This window comes from Corticium candelabrum, chromosome 6 (assembly GCF_963422355.1).
Source record: "Corticium candelabrum chromosome 6, ooCorCand1.1, whole genome shotgun sequence".
In the NCBI taxonomy this organism is placed as follows: Eukaryota; Metazoa; Porifera; class Homoscleromorpha; order Homosclerophorida; family Plakinidae; genus Corticium; species Corticium candelabrum.
In genome coordinates, this window is record NC_085090.1 from 886,787 (window position 1) to 906,515 (window position 19,729).

The following is a 19,729-nucleotide window of genomic DNA, read 5'->3' on the forward strand; positions in this document are numbered from 1 at the left end:
TGCTATGAATTAGTTTTAAAATTATATTATAAGTGTTATGATTAATTTTTTAAAAGAATTTGTGAGAACCGTACAGGCATGCCAAAAGGTTGCCAAAAGATGCGCCAAAAGGTTGTTTGATCTGGAATACCGAGGCATGCGTGGACTGAGAATCATATATAGCAGCTAGAAATTGAATGGATGTAAAAGAGGGCATTGCTAGTAAAACCAATCTAGAGAGACTGAAAGCAGTTCATCATCAGGTAATTATATTAAGCTCGAGCTCTAGATCTACTGTATGTTTTAGTAGACCATAGTCTGTAGTCTGACATATGTGTGTTACAACTCTCGTTCTAGGCGATCAGAGAGTGCCGTCAGGAGATCGACAGATGGTAGGGACAACAAAGACTTTCATTAGTTAGTAATAGGTGATATATGGTTATATCTGTATTTATTACCTTGCATTGGTTTTCGAGTGCGACGAGGAACTAAAATAAACAATACATGTACAACAGACAATAAAATAAACAATACAACAGACGATAAAATAAACAATAGAATAAACAATAAAGTAAACAATAAAATATACAATAAAATAAACAATAAAATAAACAATAATAAAATAAACAATAAAAAGAAATAGTTAGTATTTAAATGTCTGTAGTTATTGTCTGTATAATTTTCCAATCTCGACATTCTGAAGATTGATGTTAAAACCTGATTCTTGACCTACATGGCTACACACATGCATTTACACCACGGCATTCAGTATTGTCGGTATTATCTAGAAATGTTTGTACAACTTTTAACTTCACAACATGAGACGTAGGATAGTTCTGTGTACATGTATGTTTAGTAGAGTTCCACTTATCCAGTTATATAAATTATAGGGTGACACCAAAGTATTTTGATAAGTGATTCCTCTGGATAACAGATGGGAATTGCTATCACTACAAGTGGTCATCATTGCATGTGTAGCATGTAGATATTTGCAATTATCATAGTAAGACTGAGGAAATTTGTTCCACTACACTTAGTATTAGCCCTATTATGCAAGAGTCACTGATATTTATTTATCTGTCCCATGGCTTTGATTTTTTTGTCTTGAATTTATCGGCATGAGGTTTCCGGTAAACCAATACATCTGGATAAATGGAGTCTGGATGAGTCATGCTTTGCTGTACTGTACATTTGGAATCTATAGTAGATACAGTTGATACAATATACTGTGAAAGTCTATTTAGCAGCCAGCTGATAAGTGCTGCTTGTAAGGAACAGTTTGTCTCATACACCAGAAATCTGTAATCTATAGAACTCACCTTCATTGAGCATGTGAATGTAAATGGTAGAGAACAATTATAACGACTTACTACTTCAATACCAAACAAAATTGTTGACAATTTCATGAGGGTGCAAAGTGCACGCTAGGGTAGGGGGTTATGGCGTCTGTATGTTTTATAAAATGTTGATTGGTAGTAAGTGACTCGTGCTATAATTTCTCTGTTTCCTTTGTTTCTGTGCTAGTCTCCCTTATGTGCGGGATTTGCAAAATGTAGGACCGAGGCAGCTTATTCTGAAGTTTAGTTCTAGTACAACATCAGCTGTTCATATACAGATCTCAGCTGTCTGTACCACAACTTTGTCAAATGTTTGCGTCTTTGTCCATGTGACCGGAAACCTCGAGCTGACATCATTTGAGTGGGTCAACAGGAATGGATGATCGAAGAACTGTTTCAATGCAGAATTGTTGAAGACCACCCGTCAACCCTCTAATAGATAAAACCATGGTCAAGATATTGAATTGTGCATCAACAGTATTGCGTAGGCTTTGAAGAGGAGAGGAGGCTTCAAAAAAGTGTGCGCTTTGTATGCTTGTGAAATTGTTGATAATTTTGAATGACCCCTTAGTGTCTTTACTCTCACAAATGAATGACACGTGTGTGTGTGTGTGTGTGTGTGTGTGTGTGTGTGTGTGTGTGTGTGTGTGTTTGTGTTTGTGTGTGTGTGTGTGTGTGTGTGTTGATTTGCAATTTGTTTTGGAAACAGGAACAAATTTAAAGCAGACTATGAAGCTGTTCAGTCTCGTTTGGCAGTTTTACCACAACAATTAAAATATGATGTCATGGTAATGAATCATTGACACACTTTATGATTAGATACTATTACTATTCAAGTTGAACAGCACTTCTATCCGTACTAGGTACCTCTTGGTCGTCATGCCCTCATGCCTGGTCAACTAGTTCACACCAATGAGGTGCTGGTGTCACTTGGAGATAACTGGTTTGCTCACTGCTCTGCACAACAGTCAGTTGACATTATTGGAAGGAGATTACAGTGTAAACAATTTTTGACTAGCCTTTTAACTGATACTTTATTCAGTTTGTCTCATTTAGATGTCACTGAGCAACTTAAGAAACTTGCAAGTCAGCTGAAAGATCTTGAAGCACGAGCAAACTTTGCTGCTGATATTAATGAGACATTAGAAGTGAGGAGGCAGTTCAGAAAAACTAAGTGATTATAGTGTAGTAAACGATATGAAATAGGGAGGATTTATGGAAATCAGAGAAGAATGTCCAGAAGAGGAGCAACATGATAATTTAGGTACACTGACCGACTCTGAGACACTAGATCTAGAAAACACAGAACAGCTTGTGTTGAGACATTGTGAGTGGGTATAGTCAGATTCCAGATGAGTTTGACAACTCTGGGAGTCGAGAGGCTAGCAGGAGGCTAGTAGTCATGTGACTCTGACAGGAATAAAGATATATTATTGCACTCATGTAAATATAACTTAGACTTTTACATTTGTTACTAGAACATAAACCTTCATTTCATTGGTATCTTCAGTAGATGATCCATTGCTTTAAATATGGTAATACCACTCTTTTTAATTTATTTTATATTTATAGTTTTTTATGAGAACAGAAATAGTGCTGCTGACATGCATAGATCAGCTACAAAGAGACAGACAGATTTATCAAGACAGCTGGACATGTCTGATTTAATTGCTTCATAGAAATGCGTTTATGTCTAGCTAGCTTCATTACTAACTTTCAGACACAATAATAAGTGTTATAACTAGGTCTGCCAAACTACCGCAAAGCTCATTCTGGTACCCAAGTACAATTGTAGTCTGTGGATATCCAAGATGTTATTTTAGTATCTGGGTTTGCACACTTAAAACGTAGAGTGGTCACGATGAAGCAGTCAATACAGATGCTGTTCTGTATAGTATCTGTCATTTGCATCTATGTAATAGCGACTTCTCCATTACTAACATAATATTTTAGAACAACAATCAATAACCTTAGTTGTTCATAGCCGGGAGTTCTAATGATGATGAAGGACACAATACCTATTCCTTGTCATTACAATATATCCTTACTGCAAATATGCAGACATGGTATGTTTGACCATATCACTTGCTGCATGCAGATTTTAGTGCAGTAAGATATTCTTAACTAATGATGGTTGTGTGTATCATATCTACTAAAAGCTTGTGTTCAACACGTTTGCAGTTAGAAGATCAAGGCACAAGATTAGGCACCCGAAACAAGAGCCTTGTGGACAAAAAGATCACGTTGATGTCATGGCACATTTAGATGAACTAGAAAAGGCAGAGAGGCAGTCTAAGGACGAGCAAGAAACACAAGAACAGGAGACTGATCATCTACATGACAGATCTGTTGCCCAATGTAACCCTGAAGTGGTTACACTTCCAACAAGGTAATGATCATTTGGTTTAGCATTTATAAGTTGCATGATGTGCCACTCAGATTTGGTGTCTAACAGTAGGATAAATGACAAGAAACAGACGTCAAGGTCTTGTTCAGTCATTACGTTTCGACATACTCCAGTGGATCAGGTATTAATTAATAGACTTATTTGTTGGCTAATGAATGTAGTAAATTGTATAGTCAATTTATTACTTTACTGTTTTACTGACACTTTGAGATACTGCTAGCCTAGAAATATATATATATATATATATATATATATATATATATATATATATATATATATATATATATATATATATATATTCTCTCTCCAGGTGCAACCCAACTTCTTAGAATCTACCATGATATCGCACAAGGAAATGAAGATTTAATGATTGCATAACTATTAGTGGATGCCTGCAGCTGCACCAGAGTACATGTACAGGTGATTACAGTTAGTGATGTCTAGTGTACAAAACAAACCCTTTGAGGTTTCCTCTTTTTTTGAGGTCATGTTGTGTTTTACTGTATTTGTTGTAATCCATATAATTTAGCATTACAGAGTACACTGTAGTAACTTTCATTCTCTAGTGACAATGTGATTGTCTAACAGATTGGTGCACTTACACCAGTACTATGCTTCATTATACAGTTTGTAGCATGTAGATATCTTTTTGTCTCTAGCCAAATCTAAGCAGTACTGATGTGGTTGACTGTGACATATCTCCTGGCAACATTGTGAAACTTCACAGCAGCACAGTTGAAAAACTTAACCAAACCGAAGAAAAATTCTCTTCCAACCGGCATGTCTCATCGCGTGTAAGCAAACATGTTCGCTTTGCTGACGATTCAAGCAGCAATGTTGCAGAAAACTCTTCAAAACCAGAAGAAACAAGGGCTGTAAGAACAAGTCGGCTGGTGAGTGCATGTACAATCATCATTCATACAATTACAAGCTGCCTCCATATGACATCGAATGTGCTTGTGTCTATCTTGCAGCCATTTACTGGAGTGATTGTAGAGAAACAGACAACAAACTCAAAAGTACGTGTAGTGCAACAAGGCAGTATATAACGTTGTATACTCATTAAAACTTTCAACTAACATTGGCAAATCTCTATAGGAAACAATTGGTACAAAGCAGCCTGCTAGGGAGTCAGCATTCAAACGGTCAAGACAAACTAACGATAGCTAGTACTTTAGCTTACAATTTGTGTTATAAAAATCGTTGCATTCTTCATAGATAGTGAACCACTTCTTGCATAGCAAGTTTCACCAAAGCATTAAAGTCAACATCAATATAACGTCTCCAAAATTGAGTGCGTCCCCATACGTTTGCTGGATAACACGGTGTAGATATCCCTTGGAATATTCTTGCAATTGATTGAGGTCTAAACTGATTGCCATGTACAGACAAGAAGGTTCTAATATCTCGTCTCAATTGTCCTGCCATACTGTCAGCTAGAGTGTTATCATTTGGCATACAAGGAGGGTGGAATTCCTGCATCAAATAAGAGTTGATGTTGTGTTTGAGTTGAGAGCTAAGGTCTGATTTGGCTCGTCCTATGGAGGAATGCCACGTGACCTGAGCTGCATGCAAGAGGTAGTCATGAAGGGTCTTCAGCCTTGTAAGTGATCGTGCCACCTGGTCATGCACTTTGTCATTGACATAGTCACACAAATCATCTCGTTCATCATCACTGAGATTACCAACAGAAAAAAATCGGAAACTGAGGTCTGAAAACTCCACGATAACTCCAGTCTTCTTAGGACCGTATTCAGTTTGTGCCCACACTAAGCGACGAAGTTCTCTTTTAACAGCAGCTGAGTCCCATCCCATTCTACGGCTCATCTCAATAATATTGAACTTCACACTATTTACTCCATCTACATCTTGACCCTTCTCTCTACATAACAGAAAAGCAGCTGCCACAGCGGGAACTGTGGAAGCGAACTGTTTTAGCTGTCGTGCACCACGATAGCATGTGATTGAGCAAGTAGAATATGATTGGGGAAAACAATGTAACAACTTCTTTGGATGTAGCTCCAAATAGCATAGCAACGTCAACAGCGTCTCTTCCGTCAGGTCAAGTGACAAGCAAGTCTGTTGAATGATCACAGACATCTCATGACCACTACAGCTTTGACTTGAATCTACATGTTTTGAGCCCTCATCTGATAGTTTGGTCAAGCCATTCCTGAAAGCCTCCTTACACTGACACACAGGTAAGACCTTACTGATAAATTGTTTGATGGAACACTCATCGACAGCACTTGAGTACACATGACGTCTCAACTCACAGAGATCTGTACCCTACACATAAGAAATCACAGTTAATATGTCTTTCAATTCATCGCATGTTGTACGATCTGCTGTGTAAACAAATTGCCCTGAATTTAAAAGCAACACAATGTCAGACTTCTATTTCTCAACAAGAGATCTTATTCAATGTCAGTGCATGTACTTGATACATAAGCTTGTAACAAATGAAACAAGGAGAGGTCATCCCTGCATTTGTGCCACATAGAATTTTGCAGAATAACTAGTTTTTCCTTGCTGTCACTCACTTTGATATATTTATGTTACAGTGTTCCAGAGTCACACTACTTTCACTCTGAATTATGTTTCAGGCACGATCGACCCACAGCATGGCTGTCTCATACAGTGGTGTGTGTGTCTGTGTGTGTGTGTGTGTGTGTGTGTGTGTGTGTGTGTGTGTGTGTGTGTGTGTGTGTGTGTGTGTGTGTGTGTGTGCGCGTGCATGCGTGCATGTGATCTGTAACATTTTGATTTACCGAAGGCCAATACAGTCACAAAAATATTTACTTGCGATCTCAACATGCTGCTACACTACTTGCTCAAAAAATCTAGTGGGTCCCAAACAACTGGATGTGACATAAGCAGAACATCACAGGTGACTCACCTCTGCATCAATGAATGCATGACAGTAGGCAAGACTCCCGTCTCTGCCTGCTCTCCCTATCTCTTGGACATAATTCTCGATGCTTTTAGGAAGATTGTAGTGAATGATTCCACGAACATCTGATTGGTTGATGCCCATGCCAAATGCCACTGTTGCTACCACAACTCGCAACCGTTTGCTGTTAAATTGTTTCTGAACTCTTTGTCTTTGACAGGCTGACAGTCCAGCATGGTAAGCTTCAGCAGACCAGACAGGTGACTGACTCAGATTATCACCATTCAACTTTCGTTTTGATGGCTGAGACTGAGAGACTTGAAAATGCGTTCTCAACAATTGAGCTATTCGTTCAGTCTCTTGTTGTCGTGTACAATAAATGATAATAGGAGATAGTTGACTGAAACAACCTTCAGTGAGGAGTGATATCAATGCCTACAAAGAAAGCAATAAACAAACTATACTACTACTGTATTAATAGTGTAGTATAGAAGCAACAGCAAAAGACAACTCCAACAAACATTACAGATAAAAATCATCATACCAACTTGAAATGACCCGTTAGGCTGTACCTTCAAATTGCATTAGAACTAATGGACAAAGAAGTGCATAAGATGTTTACTGATCAAATCAGTTATGAACATATCTGAAGCCTTCAATAAATTCCTATTACCACTAATTGGTTGATGAAGCTGTACAAACAAACCAGCAACTATTACATGCAGTTTGACAAATTGTTGGTTTTATTAATGCTCTTTAGTACACACCTAAACCTGAATTTCAGCCACAGCCACTGAGGTTATACCTTGCAGAATAGATCGCCAAACTGGGCGATTGTGTGGATCTTCTATAGATAAGTTCAATACTTTAAATATTTCTAAACTACATCAATCCAGCGTTGTTGAGTAGTGTGAGCTGGACGTTTATGATTAAGAAGTCTACTGCGTGGAAGCTGTTTCTGGGGACAGCTGTTTGATATTCTTAGAACATGTCCCAACCACTGAAGTCATTCATTGTCTTTGAATTTTCACTTCTATGGGATCTTTTGCAATTACCAGATTTTCTTTGCTGGTTATTTCATGCCATTTAGACACTCCAAGAATCGTCCTAATACATCTCACGTGAAATGTGTTCAGCTTAAGAATGTTTGCTTGAGTCACAGGACAAGTCCCACAACAATATTATAGTACGGAAAACTTCAGTTTGATGGCTCTAGAGAAATTTCTATTGGAAGACACTGCACACGCACACACACACACACACACACACACACACACACACACACACACACACACACACACACACACACACACACAATGATAATTAGCATGTACGTATCACTTAGTAAGTTACATTTCCAATTAATATAAAGTTTCCCATTTCATAGTCTGTACAGTGGGCTCCTACTTGAAAGTGTCTACCACCAAGAGGACATTCACAAACAGGTGGCTCACAGGCAAATATACTAAAACTTCTACACTGTAATGACCTTGTCTCTATCTGTGTCACAAGATACTGACAATTGAAGATTGTCTGGAATTGTTCCTCCACGTATCACAGCATCAGACTGATGATCAATATGGAGATGTCTACTCACTGACCCAACTGTCTCGCTAGTTGCTGTAGCAGTGAGGCCAAGAAAACATCTCACACCATAACGTTCTCTCAGTACCTGCACAGTTAAGTTACACCATCAATTTAGATTGAAAAAAGCATGTAAGTAATGGAAACATAAATGACATCCTTTCACGTTACTGTATTATAACACCATACACAATGTTCTACAGACTAAAGTAGGAAAAGTAATAGCTGGCAGCGTGGGAAAAATCTTAAATCTCGCTAACTATACATCGCAAACAGATAATTCTAACATCATTAGGAAGTTAGTGATGACAAGAAGACAAATATATAGAGCTTGTTTCTGATCAGTATTGCACAACTACAGAATTGGCTACTTCCTGTATAGCACGCGATGTGATTACGCCCTCATGACCAATTAGAACGACCATCTGTGACTTCACATGCGCCGTCAGGTCAATTGTGGCATTCTAATCACTACAGGGGTCATCTGTTCCAGAAACAAAGGCTTCTTCGCTTTCCAAAGTCTCTTCTTCTTCACGCCTTACTTCAATGAGAACACGGTCGACCGCTTCTTCAACTATCCCGCCGGTCACTCGATGAACTCGCTTCCGTTTTGATGTGTAATGTAATCTGTATACCTTCCGTGATGCTCCTCCTAGGCTCCTATATCTACATAAACGTTTGCCGCAATTCCCACACTGCCAGCTATTGCTTTTCCTACTTTAGGTAAGTGATTGCTATCCAATACTATAAAACTTTAGTAAGTGATAATACATGTTATCAGTATTGTAGGGAGACAGAATTGATATTCAGCTCTAGAACATGACAGTAGCAAGACAGACAACAAAATAGACTTGCACAAAACTACACTCCCAAAAAGCTACTGTACCTCCAAAAGTACACATCATACCTCCTTGAATAGAATATCATGATCAAACAGAACAAAATGCCATTGTACAGTACGAAATGCCACTCTCAAACATTTTTATGACAGTAAAAGTATGTCAACTGTGCCATGCTCTTATACTCCAACTTCCCTTATCCAGACACCTTGGGTCCCTGAACCCAAATGTGTAAGCAAGCGAGAAGTGTCTGCAACTGGGATATGTCTGTATATTGGAGAAACATTCAGATACCATACGTTTCAGTTTCAACTTAATCTTGTAACTTTGTTTAGTCTAATTAGCCGTACATTTCACGTGTGACAATTAATGATACTGTATCTACTATATAGATATTGCTGATCATTGACTTTGCAACTCCAAATTTGTCTGCAACGAATCTCAATTTCCATGGACAAACTAAAGTTTATTTTCCAGAGTTAGCATGAAGTGCTTGGTTGTGGAATAATATGGAAGGTCCGGATAAGGGGGGTTTGTGTATACTTGTAAATACTATAACGTCAAAAAGTTACAAATTCCTAGTTCAGCACACAATACACCCATAAGTAGCAGGCGTGTCTAGTATATTACCCAACACGTGAAACGCATAGGGCTAGGGATAGTAACACCGGTTGGTCACGTGATTCTCAAATAAGTGACCAGATGTCAATCTCTTTCTCATGCTCTTCTAATTGGCTTTAATTACATTCAAGCTGCAAAGCTATGGCAAGCGGAGGATTTGCACTGTAGACTAGTGTTTCTTCATTTGTAATACTTTATAGCTAAACTAGCAGCGGGACCTGACGTTGCCCAGGTAATATTGGACACGTACAGGGTTGCCATTCTGTGCATTTTTAGATATTCCACATGTCTCATCAAAGATTTGTCCTGAAATACACCTCAGCCAATATTTCTCCTACAAGTCCCACTAGTATGCATGCAGCTGAAGACAGAGTGAATCTTCTATTCAGTTAGGGTCTTTTACTACGAGCAAATGTTTCTCCTAAAATACATGTATGCCTCAGCAAATATTTTCTACATATCTTGCTGCAGCAGTGGCAATTCTGTCTCCGAGTTGACAATATTCACAATCAGCAATAGAAGGATCTTTGCAAATACAGACGAGTTCCTAGATCTCAAAAGGAGCCTCTTTAAATTGTTACTCATACAACCAAAATGTGCATTTGCATTGTGGTGTGGAATGCAGTCTTCATATGTGGTTTCATGGCAATTAGCCTGGCAGTTTTGGCGGGACTGACGTTACAGACAGACAGATCAGCTTTCTATAAAGAGAGACTATCTAACCTAAAAACATCAAAGTGCACGTAAAACCCACAAACAATGAATCACACATCATGTGTCATCTGGCATCATTACTCAAATACTATAATATATGACATCACCTTGCAGAGCTGGAGATAGCATGGACGGAAATTGTGAGACCATTCGGATATACAGTGAACTTCATCAATGCAAGCAAAGGCGATAGGAGGTATTTGCTTTGTAAGCATCTCACCACCAATAAATCCACTGATAACAACCTCAGGTGACACAAGTAACAAGTCAAAATCTCCTTCTTTCAATCGACTTAGCACTGTCTGTCTTTGCTTGCTTGATAATCCACTGTGTAGACAAGCTCCTTGCAAACAAGCAGGAAGTCCACGTAGCTGCACAACAACATATACTACAACAAACTACTAAGAAGGCGTTAATTTAAATAGCATATCCACTACAAGAAACTACAAAACTCGTATTATTTATTTCACAAAACAATACGAACATTTATCTTCTTACTTGATCTTCCATCAGTGATACAAGTGGTGACACGACAAGCGTCAAGCAACGAGAATGTCTAGAGTACAAATACGCTGGCAACTGGTAGCAAAGAGACTTTCCAGATCCTGTTGGCAGTACAACAATAGAAGATAAACCTAAAAAAATGACACAAAGAAATCACACGTTCCCCTCATTGAAATTGCTTCAACATGTAATTAATTAATTAATAATATTGATATTACAAACCCAAAAAATTAAAAGATAAAATTGCATTTCATCAAGTTGCCTCTCACAGGGACAAGATTCACAGAAACTCAAGTGACATCCCAAAATGTGTCTACATGTTTGCAGGGTTTGACAAGCAATAACCAACAGTAGATCCTTAACAATATCAAGAAATTCACCAGCAGTACAACTTAAAAGACAATTCACAATGTTTTTGACTAACATTAAACGTCCTGATCACCCAAATGGAAGTTTTGCACTGTTCTCATAGATGTGTACAAGTGCTAATTACATTGCTTGATGATCAACTTCAGTGCTAACTCCATAGTAAATTTAGAAAAAAATGGACAGTCACTTGCTACTTACGAATACACAACCAGTTAGGACTGTTAAAGGAACACTTCACCAGTCCGCGCATCTGACTCCACCCTCGACGCTAAACGTTTCTGGTCACACATCAAGTTGGGAAGTTTGGCGCTATCTCAGAGCAAACTTGATAACAGAGCATTATGCTTAGGTTAGAAAACAAAAACGTAAGAGGTGGCTTTCCAATTAGTGTCCACTAGATATAGGTTTCTTTTCTCGCTTCGTCTAGACTTTGACATTTGCTTAGGCAAAAGTAAAATCTGCTTTCGCATCACTGACTCACCTTCAATCGACGGCGAAAAGCACTCATACAGCGATGGTTCGGATGTAGGATGAAGGCACATTGTGTCACGTGATTATATGTGGTGACGCACGTTTCCGTGTGTTTTCGCATCACGCATAATATGGCCTCCATTTGTAGAAAGAAACACGAAGAAAAGTGCGAAAGACCGAGTGATTGCAAGTCTTACAAGACGATCTTGTGGAGCCTACAACATACGAACGACTGAGTTGCTTATGAACTGTAACTTGTTCTCTTTCACTGTCAGAGTTGCCTAAAGTGTCTGGACTCGTCTCTTGTGTGCTCTAGTAGTTGGCCTTGGAAAGCAAGACCAAACGATGTGCCACGCAACACAGCAAGCGTTCGGTCCGCAGCCCAAGGCCTTAGCATACTCTATTGCACGTGCGTCAATCGGTATCGTGTTCCTTTAACTAGGTAGAAGAGAGACCTCTAGAGGCTGGACTGTGAATGCACACATCACACACACACACACACACACACACACACACACACACACACACACACACACACACACACACACACACAGAAGTCCGTCCACAAATTTCAAATTTCGAGTGCTGTGGGAATGGCAGTTTGGTGATAAAGACGTTAAAGGTGACCACTTACGATTCGCAGCGCACGTGCAGACACACCCACGCAAACTTGAAATCAAGCCTTTATGCACACAATATCCATTTACAAGTTTGAGAAAGCTTGCTGTTGAATGACAAAGTGATTTCTCGATCTTTTCCTTGTTGCACGTGACCCAAAAATGGGTAGAGCACAGAGCACGCACTATCGCAATGGCATCCGGAGAGACATCACGAAGTTGTAGACTAGCTTATCAGTGTACCAACGCATACATCTGACTTACAGTTGTTGAATTTCTGTAAAAGAAACACCGCTACCGGCACACGTATGTCGCTACGGGTATAGGCTAGTCCTCAATTCTAGCCAGCGATTGTAGCTACCATGTAAAGATAGATGCGTCATCTGCATTGCCGGCGGCATCCGGCACCTCTCCATGGCTTATTTCACGTTCCGAGTTTCAGATGCCATCACGTGATGCCCTGTGCTCCACCCCTTTCGGATTCACGCAACTAGAAAACAATCAAGAAAGCGCTTTGTCATTCAACAGCAAGCTATTTCAAAGATGGTAAATGGTCAATGTGTAGATAAAGAACTGAACACACTTGTCATTAGCTTTCCTAAAATGTCAAGTACGAGTAGCGAAACTGCCGTGGTGGACAAGAACGTGATTCGCCTTTCTCTTTATACTAGGAATAAAGGCTGTATGTCATAGAACGTGGTGCATCCTAAGATGTTCCCTTTTTCTGCTTCATTATGACACGACTTGCAATCGTGACACGTTTTCAAGTTTGCGTGGGTGTGCTGCGCGTGCATGGTGAATCGTGAGTGGGAACCTTTAAGGTAGCAAGAGGAGAAGTCTTGTAACCTGACATTGTTGGTACGACAACTTCAACTTTACATACGTACCAGTATAATAGGACAAAGTTAAAAACATTACTCTGACCCTCAAACTTCTGTTTGCAGCACCTGAACTTCCAATTTACCTAATACGTAAACACTTCATATGTATACATGTAGGCTAATTACACATACATGTAATTAGCCATATAGTTCCGACAGCCTCTGTGATCCTAGGCTCGAGTGTCCAGCTGGTCATCTCCCCCCCCCCCCCCCGCGGCGGAGAAAGACCGGCTGGAGACATTCGCCACTCAAAGGAAACCGCTGCCTCTCTATCTCCAATCAGGATTTTACACATTTGGTTAGTGTTTGTGCATGCACGTGTATTTACGATAACTGCTGATAGCAATGCCTGTCGCTATTGGCTCTCTACTAGTGGCTTTGTGACTGAGTAGTCAATTGCTTTTACCGTCTGATATCACATTTCGTTAGCGTGTGAGCTACACTTGCCTGTCGTCTTCTCTTTCGTCTTCCTTTTCATACTTGGAGAACTAGGCAGCGCATGCAAACAACTTCTAGTCCCTTAGGGTGTCGTACGTTGCATGCATTGAACGAGTAGACCTTCTACAAAGCGTGGTATTTGCACTCAACGCAGGGCAACGTGCAGAGCTATGATTTGCGTACGACCTTTGGTTGGCCTCTGTGGTAAACATTGAGTCTAGCAATCTTAGAACGAGAGACAGACAATGAGAAGAGCTGGAAAAAGTCGACCTGTTGTTCGTAGACTTGGATGGCACGTGTCGAGACTACACGCACTTGTGTCAGAGTGAAATTACATTAGCAAAGAGCCAATAGAGACATGCATCCCTATCGAGGATGCACAAACATTGAACGGCACTCTGATTGGAGGATAGAGAGTCGGCGGTTTGTTTGAGTGGCGAATGTCTCCAGCCGGTCTTTCTCCGCTGCGGGGGGAGATGACCGGCTGGAATCTCGAGCCTACTGTGATCCTAGCTGGTGGTAGACTAATGGATGAGGCTAGTTCCGCCTGCCCAACAGGAAATAGGTAATTGTAAAGCCAAGCTTAGCCAGATTGAATAGATGATGACCGATCTGGCTTCGCCTGGACAAGAGCTTTCTAATGATATGAGTAATTGCTCCCAGGGACGTCCCACTGCCTAGCTACATGAGTGTTCCCACAGTGTGTGAAATTTGTGGACGAACTTTAATGTCCTTGCTGTCGCCAGAAATTAGAATAGACGTACACCTGCAGTGTACACTACTGCACATACTTGTTGAAAATATTACATACAGCAGCTAATCTCACCACATAACACTCTCATCACAGCAGTCTCTTGTCCTGGACGAAAGTGGCTAAACCCAAGCATCTCAAGAGCATCGTACACATCCTGTGGTGTAGCTAGTAAACAGATATAAGACAACAAAACAAACATGACTTGATACATTACATTGTGTATAAAGTTAGTTACCAGCCAAAGTGTTGTCTTCTGACACTGAATGAAGAGGAGACACAGAGGCAGGTGGACATGGTTCGTCCCATTCATGAGTCACAGGTAATGATTCGGGTAAGCAGACTTGTTGACTCATTGTCAACAAATTTTCAGACTCATCATCTGCATTACTGCAGAAATCCTCCTCCGCATCAACAATCTCAGTGCTCTTACTGCACTTCTTCTGTGGGCATTGACTGGCCCAGTGTCCCTCTTCATTGCATCTAAAGCATCTACCATGTGCTAGATCACCACCAAGTTTTTTCTTCATCTTGCTCTTCCATATTTGTCTCTTGATGTGAGCACCAGATAAACCATGTCCTTTCCGTTTATAAAATCGTCTCTTCAGATTTAGTCGTACAAAGTTGCCATTGTCCTTACTACTGTATACACAAAGACAAGTAAATTGTCATTAATTTAAACAGTGAAATATATGACAAAAAAGAGGAAAACAGACAAACAAAATAACTGAAAGAGAGAGACAAACAACCAGAAAGACAAGGGCAGAAATAAATACTTTAACAGTGTCAATCGCCAAAGCTGGTAGGAGATTGTGCGATAATTGTCTGATAAACAACCTGCAATGGTCATCATTGCTACACACCGTCACTATCCAAGACTTGACCATCTGACAAAAACTCTAACATCTCAGCAGCTGGCAATGGCTACAACAGTGCATCTGATAAAACTTGCCTTTAAATCATGAGCTTACAATCAATCTCAATCGTCAAAGAACCAATGGTCCTGGTGAGTGTACCATACAAGTTAGAAATGAGAAAGTTAGGTTGTCCTCAGATATAAACACTAAGTAATGACGTAAAAACCCTTCTTCATACCCAAACAGTCTTGAAAATCGTGTGATGACGAAGGTATATACAACACAGTTAATTTGAGGGAAACTGGGAATTTGCTTCAGTAAATTATCCTCAGATGTGAAATGCACAAGTCATAATGACTAGACTAAACCCATCTCTATCTCAATGCTACAGTAGCTCTTCTCTGTTTGCTGCATACAAACTCACACTCTCATGCGTCAGTGTATGTGACATATAATGAGTAATAAATAAAAGATAAACAAATAGACAGACAAATAGATAAACAAACAAACATACAAGTAAACACATCAACATCTACTCACACATACAAAACACAGTAAACTACCCTTACCTGATAGTTCTAGTTCTGTTTCCCTTCTCCAGCATTGGAGACTTGGAGCAAGCTACAGTCATACTTTTCAACTCAGATTCATTCATTCTACTGTGATTTTCTTGCCTAGCAGCTTCATCTCCAACAGACAACAACCCAAATACCGACTCATCAGTGCCATTTGAAACCAAATTTGGGAAGGCTATCTCATCATGCTGCATGAAGGTATTTTCAAAGGCATAACTCGTTTCCAAGACTGTTGACTGTTTAACATCAATTCCAGTATCAACTTGTGCATGTGATTGTATTAGATGAGTTACAGCTGGAGGTGCACACAAAGACGGTAACACCGTATGCTCTTGGTTCAGTGTCTCAACATCAAATTCAACAGTCGATGCCAATTTTTTGTCAATCATCAAACTTTGTGTTTCTTTGTTTGGATCATGTTCATCCAACCATTCTGCCTTCAAGTTAAATTTCCTTTTCCTACTCACTCCAGATCTTCTTGACAAACCACAAGACGATCCATGAAATGTAGGAAGTACAACCACACCTTCATCACATGCTACCTTGTGCAGCTGACTTGACCCCTTCAGCTCTTCTAAAGTAGCAAAATGGTCCTGAAGTGGTATATTAGAATCAAGATATTTCAGTACATTATTATCCTCTTCTGGTTTCGACACGATGCCTACTGTCTCTTGTCTAGGAGAGGAGGTCTGCTTGCTCTTTGCCAAACTGCAACTCTCCATTGCCCAACGTTTCACCCGCTTCATCATAATTGACTCGCTGACTTCCTTCCGTTCTGTCCGAGTGTCTTTGTCTATAGATCTTGATTTATTAAATGCCGCGCCAAACACTCCATCACACATATGGCTTTCTCGTCGTTCCTTCTAAACTCCAACAATCCATCATATACAGTAAATCCAGAATATAACGATCTTAAATTTTACGATTCGACCCAAAATAACAAATTTTGAATACCAATGTTTATTATTTTAACAAATTTTGACAACCAACCAATGTTCCTTAATTGAACGACTTAGTACATTCTAGTACTTTTCCAGTATTATGTACTGGAACTCTAGGTTCACTAAGTAGGAAAAGCAATAGTTGGCAGTGTGGGAATTGTTGCTATCGTTTAGAATGAGACAAGGAGGGGCATCAAAGAAGGCATACAGATTACATTACACATCACAACACAAGCGAGTTCAGCTCCTAACATTCTAAAGTTTTGATTGTTATACATAGTCCAGCAACAAATCATTCATTCTCTAGGTCATGTGTAACATCCAAAAATTCCAAGTACCTAGAGCTCTACAGTGCGTGGTGGTGTATGTGAAGTCACAGGTAGTCTTCTAATTGGCCACTACGGCGTAATAACATGGTGTGCTATAGAGAAAGTAGCCAATTCCGTAGTTGTACAATACAGTTATACTGATAAGAAACAAGCTCTATATCGTCGTTTTCTTGTCATCACTAGCTTTCTAATAATGTCTAATTTCTAATAATAATAATAACTGCCCACACTAGACCAGAATGGATAGCGATCCGATCAGGATAGCGAGTGTCCACACTGCACTTTGAAAATGCTACCTCCGCCTCATTTTCGATATCACGTGACTGATAACTGGTGTATATGCGTGGCTTCTTTGCTTGTGGAAAGCATTGATACAATGACGTAAAGTGAGCGAGAACAAAAACGAGTGAGGAGTGTTAGATGGTCCGACTAAACGCATAGCGTATGTGGAGGTAACGACCACTATTTCTAATTGGATTCAACCGATCGCGATCGAAACCACCTCGCGATTGCATCGCGATCCGATCGTGATCCAGTTGCCAGTGAGCAGGCCTTTAGAATTAGCTGATTGAGGTGTATACATTGTGAGATTCAAGATTTTTCCCATGCTGTCAACTATTGCTTTTCCTACTTTAGTACTAGTAACCTGTCAGTTACTGTGTAACATATTTAATACTGTATTCTGTCTTTCCAAGCTCTTGTTAACACATTTTCTTGCTTGATGGCCATTCCATGTTCTGGATATGCACTACCACACGTACCCTCGCTGTCCAAATGGCTTATGCAGATGTCATCAATGCGCATGCTCAAAGTAAAACAATTAAAAAGTTACATTTTAACGACCGACAATAAATCATTATATTGTTAACATTAAATGATCTTTATATGTTCTGGATTTACAGTACCCTGTATTATACTGTACCCTGTATTATTATATTACCAAGGGTATCGGAAGGGCATCGACCAAACCACATTTCATGAAATGGATTTTTGTCAGTCACCCATAACTTGATAAGTAGAGTTTTAGTTCTGTTTTAGGGGTAGGTGAATAGCTAATATAATATATGTTTACCACATCATGCTGCATACTAGTTTAAAATATTCGAGGTCATCAATTGGTTCGATATTCGGGTTTCCAGTTTCAGAGTGATACGTGTTAGTGAGGAGCAACTAAGGCTATTTGGCAAGTCTGCAAGTATTATAGTTGTTGACATGAGAACTAATTAGCATGTGTACTTTTCATATGACTACACCTACTTTAATATATTATTATTATTATAGTGTGCATTAGTTGGGACCTGGCCACTCTACATTTGCTTCCGATGCCGCTGATTACATTGACTCAATCAAACAAGTTATCATATTAAGATGTCTTACACTGCCATTTATGTCTTGTGATTTTGATTTTGATTTCTTCTTCAATTGTTTGTACTTTTCATACTTCTCTATACAACACAAAGCGTATGTTTCATACTGCAATGATAAGAGCTCTATTCTTCTAATGCTCTAGATTATAATTATAATTAATTAATGAATAGAACTATGAATGTCTGCCTATTCCATCCAAACAATAAAGTGATACCTGAGATAACTTTCATAACACAACCATACTATTACCTGAATGCTGCTTCATTGTTTGTCCTTTGGATTTATTTGCAGACAGACAGACAGATTATTGTATTCTTCGATAAACACTATTACATGATCTAGTTGCAAGAGGTAACAGTTCTAGAATTTCAATAAATGTCTCTGTCATATAAGAAGTCCTCTCATGAGTCAACTTAGACACATTTCTACTGATCACTCTTGCATTGCAGCTCTGTATGCACACTGATTAGCGATCTCTGACGTCTCCATCTGTCTCGGAAATCAGACAGACAGACAGATCGACAGACAGCGAAGAAACTACGTGCTATTGGGATGGTCTCACATGATGGTATTTACACGTACAATCTCTGCCATTACAACACATGTATCTTGTAAAGTATGTAGATATATCTATTCAAATTCTCTTCTAGAGCATGACAATACAATTTCTTACCTCTCACTTCCATCGGTGCAGCATCAACGTCAACCTGCGCATATAATCCTATCCAAAATCTAACAATCTCACACACCCTAGTAGAGATGCACAGACCTTGGTTGGTTTGTGTGCATGCGTAGAGAAGAACTCGCTTTCCCATTCCTTCAGCTTTCGTCTCAATTCGCCGTATTCAACTTCTAAAACACTCCAATTGTTATTTACAAAAGCCTAAAGACGTTGAATTAGACAACTAGTTACCTTCCGTCGACATCCCAAGTTTCCCGCGTAAATGCCTTGTAAACCCGACCGCTTTCTCGCAGCTGCCATTTTTAGACTAGAGATTCAACAAAAAGAAAAACTTTATTTTACTAAAGAAAACATACTACTTACTATTTTAAAATTACTTAATACTTCTATAAAGATAAAAATAAAATTAAATAAATTTAGGCAAAAATTAAATAATAATTATTAATTAAATAAACATTAATAATTAATTTCTTAACTTAGTCATTAATAATTGCTATTTAATATTATTAATTAATATAATAATTATTAATGTATAATAATTATTAATATATAATAATTATTAATATATAATA

The 19,729-nt window shown here is 39.1% G+C and overlaps 2 protein-coding genes across 4 annotated transcripts; one reads left to right on the forward strand and one right to left on the reverse strand.

Annotated features, from left to right (window-relative positions):
* The first annotated feature begins 132 nt into the window (after nucleotides 1–132).
* LOC134181131 (unconventional prefoldin RPB5 interactor-like) lies at nucleotides 133–4,960 on the forward strand. 3 transcript variants are annotated; one of them, XM_062648341.1, is made up of 11 exons: nucleotides 133–242; nucleotides 337–371; nucleotides 2,026–2,104; nucleotides 2,180–2,315; nucleotides 2,373–2,464; nucleotides 2,523–2,580; nucleotides 3,498–3,705; nucleotides 3,772–3,844; nucleotides 4,383–4,616; nucleotides 4,698–4,742; nucleotides 4,822–4,960. In XM_062648341.1, the coding sequence occupies exons 1-11, from the start codon at nucleotides 177–179 to the stop codon at nucleotides 4,891–4,893; spliced, it is 1,098 nt and encodes a 365-aa protein (XP_062504325.1). In that variant the 5' UTR covers nucleotides 133–176; the 3' UTR covers nucleotides 4,894–4,960. The 3 variants fall into 3 exon arrangements, with proteins under 3 accessions (XP_062504325.1, XP_062504327.1, XP_062504326.1); XM_062648343.1 differs by having other exon boundaries at nucleotides 161–242; nucleotides 337–407; XM_062648342.1 differs by having other exon boundaries at nucleotides 161–242; nucleotides 337–396.
* Nucleotides 4,936–19,407, reverse strand: LOC134181130 (ATP-dependent DNA helicase Q4-like). The gene is made up of 12 exons (XM_062648340.1): nucleotides 19,389–19,407; nucleotides 19,245–19,327; nucleotides 19,149–19,182; nucleotides 18,485–18,552; nucleotides 15,832–16,700; nucleotides 14,644–15,047; nucleotides 14,481–14,573; nucleotides 10,873–11,009; nucleotides 10,482–10,745; nucleotides 8,106–8,288; nucleotides 6,623–7,051; nucleotides 4,936–6,012 (listed from the first exon to the last, which is right to left on the reverse strand). Exons 1-12 carry the CDS (start codon nucleotides 19,399–19,401, stop codon nucleotides 4,936–4,938), a joined length of 3,654 nt encoding a protein of 1,217 aa, XP_062504324.1. The 5' UTR covers nucleotides 19,402–19,407.
* Nucleotides 19,408–19,729: the final 322 nt, after the last annotated feature.